Source organism: Schistocerca nitens, chromosome 4 (genome assembly GCF_023898315.1).
Source record: "Schistocerca nitens isolate TAMUIC-IGC-003100 chromosome 4, iqSchNite1.1, whole genome shotgun sequence".
Classification (NCBI taxonomy): Eukaryota; Metazoa; Arthropoda; class Insecta; order Orthoptera; family Acrididae; genus Schistocerca; species Schistocerca nitens.
The window spans coordinates 921,191,121-921,204,498 of record NC_064617.1 but is presented as its reverse complement, the minus strand read 5'-3'; the positions used below and the strand labels follow the sequence as shown (position 1 = coordinate 921,204,498).

General features: G+C 38.4%; 1 protein-coding gene across 6 annotated transcripts in view; it reads left to right on the top strand.

The window, feature by feature from the left end:
- Positions 1 to 12,938, top strand: part of LOC126253538 (uncharacterized) — a 109,650-nt gene extending 96,712 nt beyond the window's left edge. For all 6 annotated transcript variants that reach the window (XM_049954927.1, XM_049954926.1, XM_049954930.1 and 3 more), the window contains one exon: positions 9,024 to 12,938. In XM_049954927.1, the coding sequence (XP_049810884.1) occupies positions 9,024 to 12,629 (3,606 nt within the window). In that variant the 3' untranslated portion in view covers positions 12,630 to 12,938. The remainder of the gene's footprint in view (positions 1 to 9,023) is intronic.
- Positions 12,939 to 13,378: the final 440 nt, after the last annotated feature.

Sequence of the window (13,378 nt, the reverse complement as noted above, 5' to 3'; positions counted from 1 at the left end):
ATGGTTTCCAAGATGTATACTTGTGTTGATCCATTGTGCCTTCCAGAATGATAAGATCACCCAGGGAATACTTCAAGAACGTTCTCTGGACCATAACACTCCCGCCTCTAACCTGGACCGTTTCAACAATTGTTGCGGGCTATTTGCTTTCAGATGTTTTATGCCATACACGCATAAAATGTGATTCATCTGAAAAGACCACCTGTCATCACTCAGTAGACACAGTTACGATATTGGTTTGCAAATTCCAGCGTTCACCATGGGTGAACAGCAGTCAGCATGGGTGCACGAACCAGGTGCCTGCTGCGTAGACCTGTGCATACCAACGTGCGCTGAATGGTCATTGAGGAGACACTGTTGATAGGCCCTTGGTTCGTCTGAGTTGCACGTCCATTCGCCTGTACACATCTCCAGAGCCGTTGTTCACCTCAGTCGTGTATGGTCCGTGGCGCATCACATTTGCCTCAGTGCCAGTTTTGCACTGTGCCATTTTGCCATGCACAGTGTACTTTAACCATGGTGGCATACTAACAGTTTTCAAAGTTAGCCATTTCGGAAATGCTTCCACCTTTGGTCTTAAACCCAATGACTGCACTGTTTTCTCGTCCCTGTGGCCCACTTTATATACTCTCCACTGCTAGTGCTGCCTCCTGCCGTCTTTGGATGGTGATTGCATGTTGATGTCAAAAACGCAGGCAGTGATTATAGTAATTTGACTGGATCATGTTTATCCAGTGTCAGCTACAAATCCACTTATCTTAAATGTTTGTCATCTCAGTAATTTAGTTTTCAGTTGATTTCTAAAATATTTATCAATTACTATTGAGGCTTGTGATTCCAGATGTGGCCTTGATGACATTTTCTACAGAAAGATTGGTGTATTCCAGAAGTAAATATAACTACCACACTACAGCTTGATTTCTCAAAGGAATAGTTCATACAGTTATTTGTAGGTGAATAGGCAGGGCAGGTGGTGGAGCGATTCGTGATAGCAGCTGGTCAGTATACCATGTTATCTGCTGCATCTGTTTGTAGTGTACACTACAGGAAGTGCAGTTCACATGTAGCATTTATTGTCCCATTAATTTAGGTATGGTGAATGTTTTTAACCATTGTAGTGTTTATTGTGAATAGTGCAGAGTGGAGACAACAGTTATTGTGTCTGCAAGTGATAAGAGTAGTTATCCTAGCATATTATTTTTCCTAGGGGAAGTAACAGGGCCCCAATGTATTGGCTTATGTTAGTTCGAGGGCTAGCCCTGACAGTCCGTTCGTTTATACTTCCGTATTGAGAAAGGGGTTTTCAGTACAGAAGCATTTACTGTTGCTTCCTCATCAGCGATACTTGCTGGTCTGTGCCTTACTGTGAGACATCACAAACTAAGTAATAACACTTGAGCAGTTTAAGAACATTGCTGCTAGTGAAATTTCAAGTGGGCAACATCGCAGAATAATTCAGTCATTGGTGCTGCTTTCATTGTTATATGAAAAGCAACTTTTGACAAAATAAGTGTTACATGGCTCTAATCAACAAACACACTCAAATAATAAAAATAAATCGTCTTGTTGTGTATTACCATTTGGAACAAAACAAAAAATGTGTTTTTGAGTATGAATTGTAGACAAACTCAATGTTTTGTGTACAAGTATAAAATGGATAATAACCAAGACGTATTGGTATTGGGTTGTTTAGACCCAAACAGGACTACATGCTCAAGAATTTTACAGTTGCTGGGATATGGGAACACATCATTTCATTTATATCAAGAACTTGATTGCAGAATTGTTGGGCACCATAATAGCTCTCATCAGAAGAAATTAAATTTTAGGTAGGTGGGGAGTTTATGTAGTAAACCACAAAAAGAAAGCAGTTGTTAATAATGAGAGACATGTAAACTAGGGATAGTTGTGATAATGTGATAGACATTTATTAAAAGACTAGAAAGAGAAGCAAAGGTGCTTCATATTGTCTTTATGCAGAGAAGATGGGAAATATAATGGAAAAAATAAGCAGAAGAGAATGGAAGGGTCATAAACACTGCACCTAAGACAAGATAAGCATGTTCTTATCAGTTGTAAACATTGAAGCACTTAAAACAAAGCCTGAAAGAAATAGTGAAGGCAGAAGTATCCAGTTGCTTTCTGTTTTGACATATATCACAATCTTCACACATTTGCAAATTCTGTAGGACATAAAGTGCAACCTTTCGGCAGCTGAAGTGGTGCTACTGCTCAAAGTGGCTAGCCTGTAGTAGCAGAAGAATGGCATGATACAAATGGAGAACTTGTTATTTTTAATGCAGTTACTTCCATATTTCCTAGTCACTAAAAGTTGTTGTGAATTTTCCAGTACGAATAGGAAAATGTGATTACACCAAATAACCCATCTCCTGTTAATGTCAGTCTATAATAATAAAATGTTAGCGCATTGTAATCCATATGGTTCACAGTGACAGAGTTGTAATCATATTGTTGAAAATTGTTTAAGACAAGAAATGAATCGTAACCAGAAGAAGAAATGATTATGATTATATCCACATGCTTAGTGCATACTTTCTGATTCTTTGCACCGATTATAGTTCACTTCAAGTGTTTTTTAGCAACTTTCTGACTTATTTTAATAGTTCAAAATTAGACAGGATTTCTACATTTGGACATTAGGTGCTACTTCTTATGTACGCTTTTTTTGCCGTGTCCTTGCTTCTTTCTTGTGTGCACCTAATGTGCTTATCTTTCCTGCTTCTCAAATGTATATCTCTCTTCAAGAATGTAACTCTTAGTCTCCAGCATGTACACCTATGAAGCTTTCTTATTATTTATGTGCTTTATCTACAGCTACAACTACAGCTTATCACATGTTACATTACATTTACACAAAACCCAATTCCTGTTCACTTTCAGGCACCACTGCTTCATCATCAATTAACAGTATTGTGCTAACTTTCTGGCCTTGCCAAACAACAACAGTCTTTTACTTCCCTCATTCCCTATTCAAAGTACGAAACAGACAATGAACATTAGTGTGTTATGCCTTTCATGGATTGGTTTTGAATTCTTATATAAATCTGTGAGTGCATCCTATTAAAAATTGCTTTGAAGAAACAGAATGAGTTAGTTATCCATCTCTCTCTCTTATCAAACCTTTACTGCCTAATAAAGGAAAACGTTTTATTTCATCCTACATTGTAAAGCACCTTTTGGTATTTGCAAAAAATAATATACATTTCCTTAGTTTTCCTGTATAACTTAACACTATGGTGAAACACTTTCTGGAGTCCAGAATGAGATTTTCACTCTGCAGCGGAGTGTGCGCTGATATGAAACTTCCTGGCAGATTAAAACTGTGTGCCCGACCGAGACTCGAACTCGGGACCTTTGCCTTTCGCGGGCAAGTGCTCTACCAACTGAGCTACCGAAGCACGACTCACACCCGGTACTCGTAGCTCAGTTGGTAGAGCACTTGCCCGCGAAAGGCAAAGGTCCCGAGTTCGAGTCTCGGTCGGGCACACAGTTTTAATCTGCCAGGAAGTTTCACTTTCTGGAGTGCCCTCCCTCATGTCTCTATTGTGACTGAAATTTGTTACTCATTCTACAGTGTTACTGTCACACTCTTAACTGAGATCCATTAAGAGCTCTCATTGCCAGATGTGATGCTTTTGCAGAAATTGCCATGGTGTTCCATTTTGTAACCTCAAATAAAACCTGTTCATCATTCTGTCCTTCAACTTGAGGGAGACCAGACACAACAGATACATAAATGTTGTGAAAAAATATATGCCCCAAATGCAAATTACAGTAAGTGTTAAAGTGACACCCTATGATGGTTACAAATTTAAGTAGAACTGCAACCATAAACTGATTTTTTTCAACCGCTGTGCTGTGTGTGTGTGTGTGTGTGTGTGTGTGTGTGTGTGTGTGTGTGTGTGTGTGTGTATAAAGAAAGATGATGTGACTTACCATCGAAAGCGCTGGCAGGTCGATAGACACACATGGCTCACTGGCCACTTGACCATCTTCTTCTTCTATGCGAATGCAAAAACAGTGCCCGAATCGGCAACGTGCCGCGAGTAATGAGTATAATGGGCGGGGGCATTACGAATGTAGTGCAGGACAATACATTGAGAATGTGCGTTTCGCGGGAGGCGTGCCAGAGATAAATCCCTGCAGTTGCGCTATCCTCTGTGTCCTCGGTGGCTCAGATGGATAGAGCGTCTGCCATGTAAGCAGGAGATCCCGGGTTCGAGTCCCGGTCGGGGCACACGTTTTCATGTGTCCCCGTTGACGTATGTCAACGCCTGGAAGCAGCTAAGGGTGTTCATTTCATTGTAAATGTATCCTTCACTTAATCCCAACAGATGTTATTCTTTAGTACTCAAAAGAAACTTGACCATCTATCGACATTCCTTTTTACAAAATTAACTTACCTCAGTGCAATTATTAAAATAAAAAAAAGAAGAAAACCTTGTAATCCGCAGTATGAAATGGACAGAGAAAGGATGTTGGGTGGAAATAAACAACTACAGTAACTGACAGAGCAAACAAAGTTAATTTCTCTTTCTAATAACAACTGAACTATTTTATGGCCTTTCTCTTGTTTTGTAATAGTTCATGATTACCATACTTGAGAATGAAATAGAGCCTTAATCTTACAAAATACTTAACAGTCAGTAACTTTGTTTCCTCACAGCAGACCCTGCAACATCCATTAACTTCTATACAATCGTAATGCCACGCTGATGCTCTTGAGTGGTATCATCTTGAAGTATCTGAAATGGTTCCACAGTTTATTATGGTTATCTGACACAGTGCTATCATTGGTTAAAAAGACAGAACATGTTTCACATTTATGAAATGACAATATTTTTCTCACAATATAGACACAAACATCTCACAGACTTTTTTCTTCTTCCAGGTCTACCAGTTTGGTTTCAAAAGGAAGTACTGGGATGTCGGGTTTCACATAAGTGCGCTATGAGGGAGATGTAATACTTTGTAGAGTTTTTAACATCTAAAATTGCCTTCCCTCAGTCTACGCTTTCACAATTTCTATTGGCTGAGGGACATATAGCATTGCTGAACAGAGCAGTGAATTGCTTTGGAGGAGGATTGCTTCAGAAAAAATATTCTGTAATCCATCTTGGTTTACCTTCTTCGTTAATAGATATTTGTCACATCCTAGTATGACCTCGTTTACCATCCATTGCAGTGAAGACGCATTCATTTATCAATCTTTTTTTACATTTGATCTTTACCTTAATTACAAATCTTCAGGGTTCAGTCAAAGGTTTCATTCTCAATAAAACTGTCAAATACTCAGAATGACTTGTAATACCATTTTCCAGTGTTACAGATCCTCTGAAACTACAACAGTCAAAAATAAAAAATGTCAGAGTGCTCTCTGCCTCTGCCCTCACGCTCTGCGCTCACGCTCTGCGCTCACGCTCCATAGCCCCCTCCCAGTATGTATGAAACTAAGTAGCCCCTTGAAAAAGTTGATCGCTTATCTGTAATTGGGAAACACACACACATTTTTATACAGTGGTAATATAATGAAATGGTGGTTCAGATTTTGCAATGCTCATTAAGAGACACTGCTGAAGATACTATGAGTGAATGGAAACATTAAACATTTTCTTGCTTCCCCCGAAAGTAGAACTAGCTATCCTAAAATGGGCATTTTTGTTAATGTTACGTTATTGGTTTACCTCAAAGTATCTTTTGGATACCGAAAAAGAGATGTTTCCGGGCCTGAACTTTTGAATAGTGCTACAGTTTATAGCACCACAGTGACCTCAAAAATGTGACTGCATTTTGAATGTGCGTATCCCCCCCATATACACATAACCAATGATTTCGCTATGTGTTATGTTCACACAGGCCAGCTACTTGGCAGGGCTGCTGTAGCGATGTAGAAAATCTCAGGGATTTTCGTGACTCATATTGCACTTGTTATGGTCAGTGCTAAATAGGCTTCTGTTTTTGTTCCTATACATTGCCAGTTTTAAAGCTTGTTTTTAGATTAAATTTTAGGAAGAAAAGAGGGTTATTTGTGCTGATACAGTTCTTGATCACTCAGTGGTATTTTGAGTATTTTGATGCATTGCATTAGACAATGGACCACCTTTGTACTAGAAACTAATTAGCCATGACACAAATTTTTGGCTATAGGCTGATCAGAATTTGCTAAATAGTTATAGTGTGCTGGTTGTAGGCTATTTGTGTAATGTGAGGCAATGATAAGCAGGTTGTTGCAGCTTTACTGGTAACGGATAAGGTAAAAAGTTCTTGACCATGTAGTGAAAGACTATTTTGTTAAGCTCAAAAGTGCACTTATTATTCGTTGTGGTCCTCTTTTAAGTCAGTGCCATTCATCTAGTGTTTTTCTGGTGAGTGGGTTCCTTTTTTAAAGTGTGATTTATGGTCTGCAAGATTCCTGTCCGTGGCTGCTGTAAATCCTCTTCTGATTCACTATATATTCTGGTGACAGAAGTGGGAGTTGGTAGTCAGTGTGTGCAAAGTGTGGTGAATCACATGTTCTAACAATACTTATCTTAAACCTGTTTCTCCACTTACAAACCACTTTCATGGGCAGCTTTATTTCCTTGGTGAAAATAGTATTCTTCTATAATCGGGAATTGTATCACCTTTTGGTTCAGATGACTTGTCTGGAACCACCAGTTATGTTGTACTTTCTGCGAGAAGTCCCCTCTGTATGCCACAAAATGCAAGTGATAATGTTTCAGAAAATAAAATAGACGTCACCTTTTCTTAGTACAGGGCTTCCACACACTGCTTTGTTCACTGTTACATATCTTGTTTGATGTGATGGTCCCATGTGACATCCATAGTAAAAAATCTATGTAATAAAATTAGTTGGATTGTTTTTGGTCTAAACATTTCTGGGGAAATTTGTTCCCACAGTTATTTTTGGACTAATCTTCCTTGTCTTTTATAGTGACAGATATTCTGCATGTTTCATTGGAAGTTAAGTGCTTATTCAGTACACATATTGTGCATTTTATCAGCATTTCAGTCAATTGTTGTAATTTTGGTATGTGGTTCATGCAAGCACTTTGAAGGGTATTGTCCATATTTGAAATTAATTGCCTATTCTGAACTGCAGAAAATGGGGAAGTAGACCCCCCGTAAACTTTCATTGACTTTTCATGAATTTCTGTGTGTAATCTATAATAAAACTTACAGAATAAAGAATTTTAAGGTAGTGAGGGTTTTTAGTTTATCCGTGTAACACACAGCTTTAAAAAGCTTCATAAACAAAACTATCCCAGAAACAACGTTTGGACAGTTGTTATATTCCTTGGTGATAGAAATCCAGCCCTTGGTTATGGAACCCTTTAAGAACTGCTGAGTGAATATGTCCCTTATTGAAAAACCTGTGATTTCTGCAAACCAGTTCCTAGATTGCCTGGACATTGTTGCCTGTGTTAGATTTCCATGGCCTTCTTTCCTGTTCAGCATCACCCACTTCTGTGCAACCTTGGCCAAATTGTTGGCACTATTTCACTGCAGGTGCATGTGACAGTGCATTTGGTCCATGGACTGCCAGAATTTCATGATGAATCTGTGTGCAATTTAGACAATTTGCTGACAAGTAGTGTTCTGTTTTGCGTACTTAAGCTTTGGAGTATGTTTCTAGTTGCTGCACAGTTTCACTCCCATACTGTAATGCACTTGTTATCTGTACTGTGCAGAACTGTCTCTGCAGGAAACCAAGAATACGCTTTCACTTTTCACAATGCACCACTCTTTTTGTGCAATGATCTCAGTAACTTATTTTCGAAGTCCCCTTTGATGAGGCCCTTTGCAATGATGATTTGATTTTGTTTAGTCACTACTGAATTATGTTGTGATTCAGTGTAGAGGAGCTGCACAGCACCTAAATATTGGTCCTCCCAAGAGCTTTCGGCTAGTAATATATTTTCTTGCTTCTGAAATGTGGTGTAAAGTGCTGTTTGGAATCTCCAGCTTGCTACTACCATTTAATCCACTTTTATGCATTTGGGGGAAGGTCATTGCATAAAATACTTTTGCAGCACAATGACCTTAAATTACTGTCCTTAATACAGCGACTTCCAGTGGTCAAATTTAGTTAAGAGGTGTGGCTTTGATATGTCCACACATGACACTAAAACATGAAAGCCCATAGATGTCCCAGTCGATGGCATACACTGAATAAAATTAGAAATATCTAGAATAGTTATGTTTCTTGCTTACATGAAGAGCTTTTACATTGAATGCTACAGCCCCTATGATAATTATTGCCACATTACTAATGAAAATACCATCATTATTTGGACAAAATTTACATGCCAGAACAATTACAAATTTCGGATGTTCAGTTCAGATTTCAAAATTTTTCTGTTGACTGACATTGTGTTATGATGTCCATCCCATGGAAAATAAGTTTCTGTTAGTGGCTGCACTTTTACTTCATATATCCTTTATTTTTCCTCCTTTTTTTGTCTTCCCCTTGTAGTATAGTTATTCAGTTGATAACTGGGGACTTCAAATCCAAAAGTCTGGGATTCTATCTCCATTCAGTCCTAGAACTTTTTTCTGTCACTCATCACCTCTGTCGATGACTTATCAACATGAAAAATACAGAGTTGTCCCATAGTTTGAAATCCACATTAAATTTTAGATCTCCTGAAGGCAGATTTGGTCAGTCAATTCAAAAGTGATGTGAAGGCAGACCACGTTAAGTAACAACTTTTAATGCATTTGTAGTTAGTGTTTCACTTTGATATGTTGTGGAATATGGGAGTTTCATTGCAGCAATAAATAGGCAGGCCACTATATTACTTCATAATGTCAAGACATATTGGATTTTTATACTTGCCCCACTTTTTGCAATTGTGCAGTTAACCATGTGTATTGCACAGGCAACCAGAATGGCTGCATTTGTCTTGTGTAGTCCTCTTTCCTTATAAATCTTTATTTTGTCTCGTTCTAAGAAATTGTTATAATAGAATTTCATGGTACCTCTGTCATTATTGTTGCAGGTGCTGTGGAATATTAGTTCAAGCATGCATTGTTATGAGACAAGGTTTGGTGGGAAGTGTGCAGCTGAGGTAACATTACCATCAGCAAATCAGAAAAATAACCACTGTGAAGAACCTCGTAGCTGCCAGCCCAAACAGTTGGCTTCTTGTGAACAACCAACGGGAGAAACAGGACACCATCTGAGGTCTCGAAGCCATTTCTGGCCCCAGGCTGGTTTGGTCGCAACAACTGCTGAGGAAAAGGCTCCAGATTCAAGCTCACATCCGCAGCCGGCAAGAACAACTAGGGATGCTGAAGAGACAGTGTCCCATCTGGCCACAGGTACACCTGCTCGTAAAAGAAAGCGTTTGACTGCTGAAGAAAAGCTAATTGAGGATAATAAAGCGTACTACAAGTTGGAAATGAAAAACAACAAACTTCGGTCAAGTGGTTACTTTGTCACAAGCAGAAGTTCTTTTGAAATGGGTCACGCTTTTGTCAAGGAGGCTGAAGTGTCGCCAGTGAACATTAGTAAACAATATTCTGGTTTGGTTAATTGTAGTGGTGGTCATAAAAATAATTATGATCAGAAAAACTTTGAGCATAAAAACATTGAACAAAAAATTTCCAGTGAATGTGTTACTAAGGACAATCAGGGAGATGAATCAGAAAGGTGCAGGCTACGAAGTTGTCGAAAACCTGAGAGTGATTGCAGTAACAGTCTTGATAATATTGAGAATAGCATTAATCATAATGAGTCTGGTGTCATTGATAATGATCAAGGCAAGAGTAGTTCATGTGAAACTAAAAATAACAACCTGCATAAAAATAGCATTGATAACAAGAGTACCATTCGCAAGACTATAGATGGTGGGAAAGAAACAGATTCCCAGTGTTTCACTGTGAATGAGTGTAAGGAGACTGAAGAGAAGAATGACAGCTCTAACAAGCAAGCCAGCTGTGAGTCTGAGGAACAGCGGGAATCGAAGACCGAAAGTTCTGGGAGTGGTCCAAGCCGAACAAGGATTCGGCTTTCAGAACTTTCCCTGTTGAGCAATGAAGCAGAGAATTTCATGTTTGGCGAGCCAGTGAAAAAGGTTTCATCAGATGAATCTTCAGATGATGAATGTGTGGCACTTAAACTGAAAATTGTCAAGAAAAGTAACAATGGTGACACAAAAGCAAAGTGGAAAGCAAAACGAGCTGTTGGTCGCAAAAAGGGACGTCGTATATACAGAAAAGTACACAGAAAAGTGAAAGTAACAACCAGAAAATCAAAAAATGGTATTACTTCTCGTGGTAGGAAACGACGCTTGGCTAGTGTGCATCAGTTTGATGACAGTTCTTTGGGATCAGCAGATGCATGCAGTGTTGGAAGTACTTCGGATGCAAATACACTTTCTGGGAGACACCGAAAGAGACGTACACATGCTGAAGCATTCATACATGACAATTTAGATTATTACAAGTTTGAAATACCTGGATCTCGGTTACGTTTCCAAGGTAGTGTGCTGCCTCAGATGAATATCAGTGAGACTCAGGGGTCAGAAACAGACAGTAACTATAATAAAAAGTCAAGTGAAAATAGTCACACATGTGATTCAAATAAAGAAAATAGCTTAAATTCATCGGATAGTCAGTTGGTGCAATTTAATGTAAAATCTCTGGAAGCAATAAGGAAAGGATTAAATGATAAATTGAATGCTGAGAATGAGGTAAAGAATACCCCTGAGGCAATCGTTGAAACAGGTGTTAAGAAAGAGGAGTCCAGTGACAAAAAGAATGGCAATGAATTAGCTACAAAGGATCTGTCTCTTGATAGACTGCGATTTTCTTTTGAAGCTGCGCCGCAGGGAGAGCCGTGGTACCAAACATATCAGAGACAAGATACTGGAAATGAGATTTATCTCTCGTGTCCAATTGACACATCATTCTGGAAATCTTTTCTGCTTCCGTATGAAATGTCCCCAACTGAATTAGCAGCTGCTGCAGCAAGTAGTAACCTTCCTTCTTGCACCAGATCTATTGACACACCAGTTTCTTTTAGAAAGAAGAAGAAAAGATTTGCACATTTGCTAGATAAGAAACCTAGAAAGTCTCCGCGCTGTCATGCTTCTACATTGGCTATACTGTCAAGTCTTATGCATTTCAGAAAACGTAAAGAGCCAGACAAGTTCAAAGAGGATACACCACCAGTGAAAGATGATGGCCCATCATCATCCGATGATGTTGTTAATGAAGATGTGCAAAACAAAGATGAGCGATCAAATACTTCATTTTTGGGAGAAATGTCAACTGTTGAAGGTCCGTCGGAACTGAAGAAAGATTTTAGTGAGCTTGCTCAGAATATTGATGAAATGCTGGAATCTTTTCCAGAAAGTAGTGGAAGCTGTATCAGTGCTTCTCCAAGAAATACAAATGACAACAGTGAAGTGAAATTAAGAACACCTCGATCTAGTCGTGTCATTTGTAAGAAACAGAGCAAATCTCAGAGAGAGAAATTTTCTAAGAAATTAAATCAGCTGCCTTTAAGAGAGTCAGATCTAATTGATATTGATAATTCTGTGTTGGCCAGTTTAGCAACAATGTCAAAAGATACCATAGACTGCATTCCAAAGGCTGAAACTTGTAGTAGAGGTGGTCCAACAGTGGATGTAGTTTCATTACTCAGTAACATTACTGACTGCCATTGTCCAGGTCCCCCTGTAAGTAGCAAGGATTGCCTCAGGTGTGGTGTAGACATATTTTGTCCAGCCATGAGAGAGATGTCGTGTAACAGTTCTGAATGTGGCGCCTCATCTACATGTGATACAATTGCGTATTCTGATGTTCCAGAAGGAAGACAGGGTATCCGTGGCAAGCGGAGAAAGAGGAAAAAGAATCGGACAGGGTGGCCTGTGGACAAACAAAAGTTTAGGAGGAAATTCTATTTGAGGTTTAAAAAGAGCAATGAAAATATCCCTGTGCAACATTCTGATAATGTTCACAAGCATGACGGGGAAGATTTGTGCAAGCCTACAGAATCTGAAGTTCCATTAGATGTCAGTATTAATGCAGGTTGTTCTGGTAGCTTAGGCATAGACACTGAAGTGCAAAAATATCCTGACAAAGCTGAAAAGATTGAAGTTCCAGAACCCTTGGAGAGGATAGAGGAGGATGGTATGCATAGCACATGTACCCCACTGAGTAACTCAGTTTCAAAGGATGATTTAGTTAGTTCTGCTTTGGTCTCCAGTGAATCCAGCCAATCTGATAAAAAAACTGATAAAGATCCTTCAGAAAATGTTCCTGTTACGTATAATGTGAGGCATGAAAAGCATAGCAGACTTCTACGAACTGGAAGTTTAGACTCCAGCACTTGTTCAGAGCTAAAACCGTGTGTAAAAGTCAAAAGAATTCCTAATCTTGCTGAATATCAGATAGTACCTACAATTAAAATTGGTATATCTAACAGGCGGCTACGCAGTGCCTCTTCCTCATCGTTAACATATACTCCTGTTACAAAAATGGATTTTGTAGACGACAGTATCAAAGATGATACTGTTAATAACAGAAGATCGTGCCGGAAAAAGAGACCAAAATTTTCAGATAGTTGGGACACTTGGTTGACTCCTAATCGTAGATGATTTGGGAAACACATAATTTCCATTTTGTGTTCATATCTTATTAAATTGTATAAAAGCTGTGTGTTGGAGACTGTTGTAATTCAGAGCCTTTTGTGTTTTGGTTTTTAAATGTCTTGACTGTGCTGATATATTTATAAATTGTACATAAAGAAAATTTATTTGTACATACTTAATATACATGGAAATTAATTTGTTGTCTTTTATATAATTTTTTAGTTGTATTTTATTATGTGTGCTGCTGAGTTTTTTTATCCATATGTGTCATGCAGATACTATATTTAAATTTTAATAGATACATATTTTAAGTGACTTCCATTGTTAATCAATTTCAGACACTACATATTTCCAGATTGAAACAAAATTAAAAGCTGTATCAATCGTTGTGATAGATTGTGAAATATAGTATTGAGTCTTGATATAACTTCAGATATTAAATTAAGATTTCTACAAGAAATAGTGATTTTTATTTATTTATGCATTTTGTTTCAGGGGTGGGAAACGAAAAGATTATTTTCTTGGGGATGGGTGGCTGATTTCCTTCATTATCCAGTAAACTGAAATCTGTAATTCTGCCCGTATTTCAAGCAGATGTATTTACCTTTGTGAAATCTGTTTAAAATGGTGTACAGCATTTACAGGGTAATGGTGTTTCCTTGGGAAGCCAGTTATACAAAGTTGATTTTTAATACATGTGTATGGACGACAGCTAGACATGATTATTCTGTTTGGATACATGAATTACTGCATTT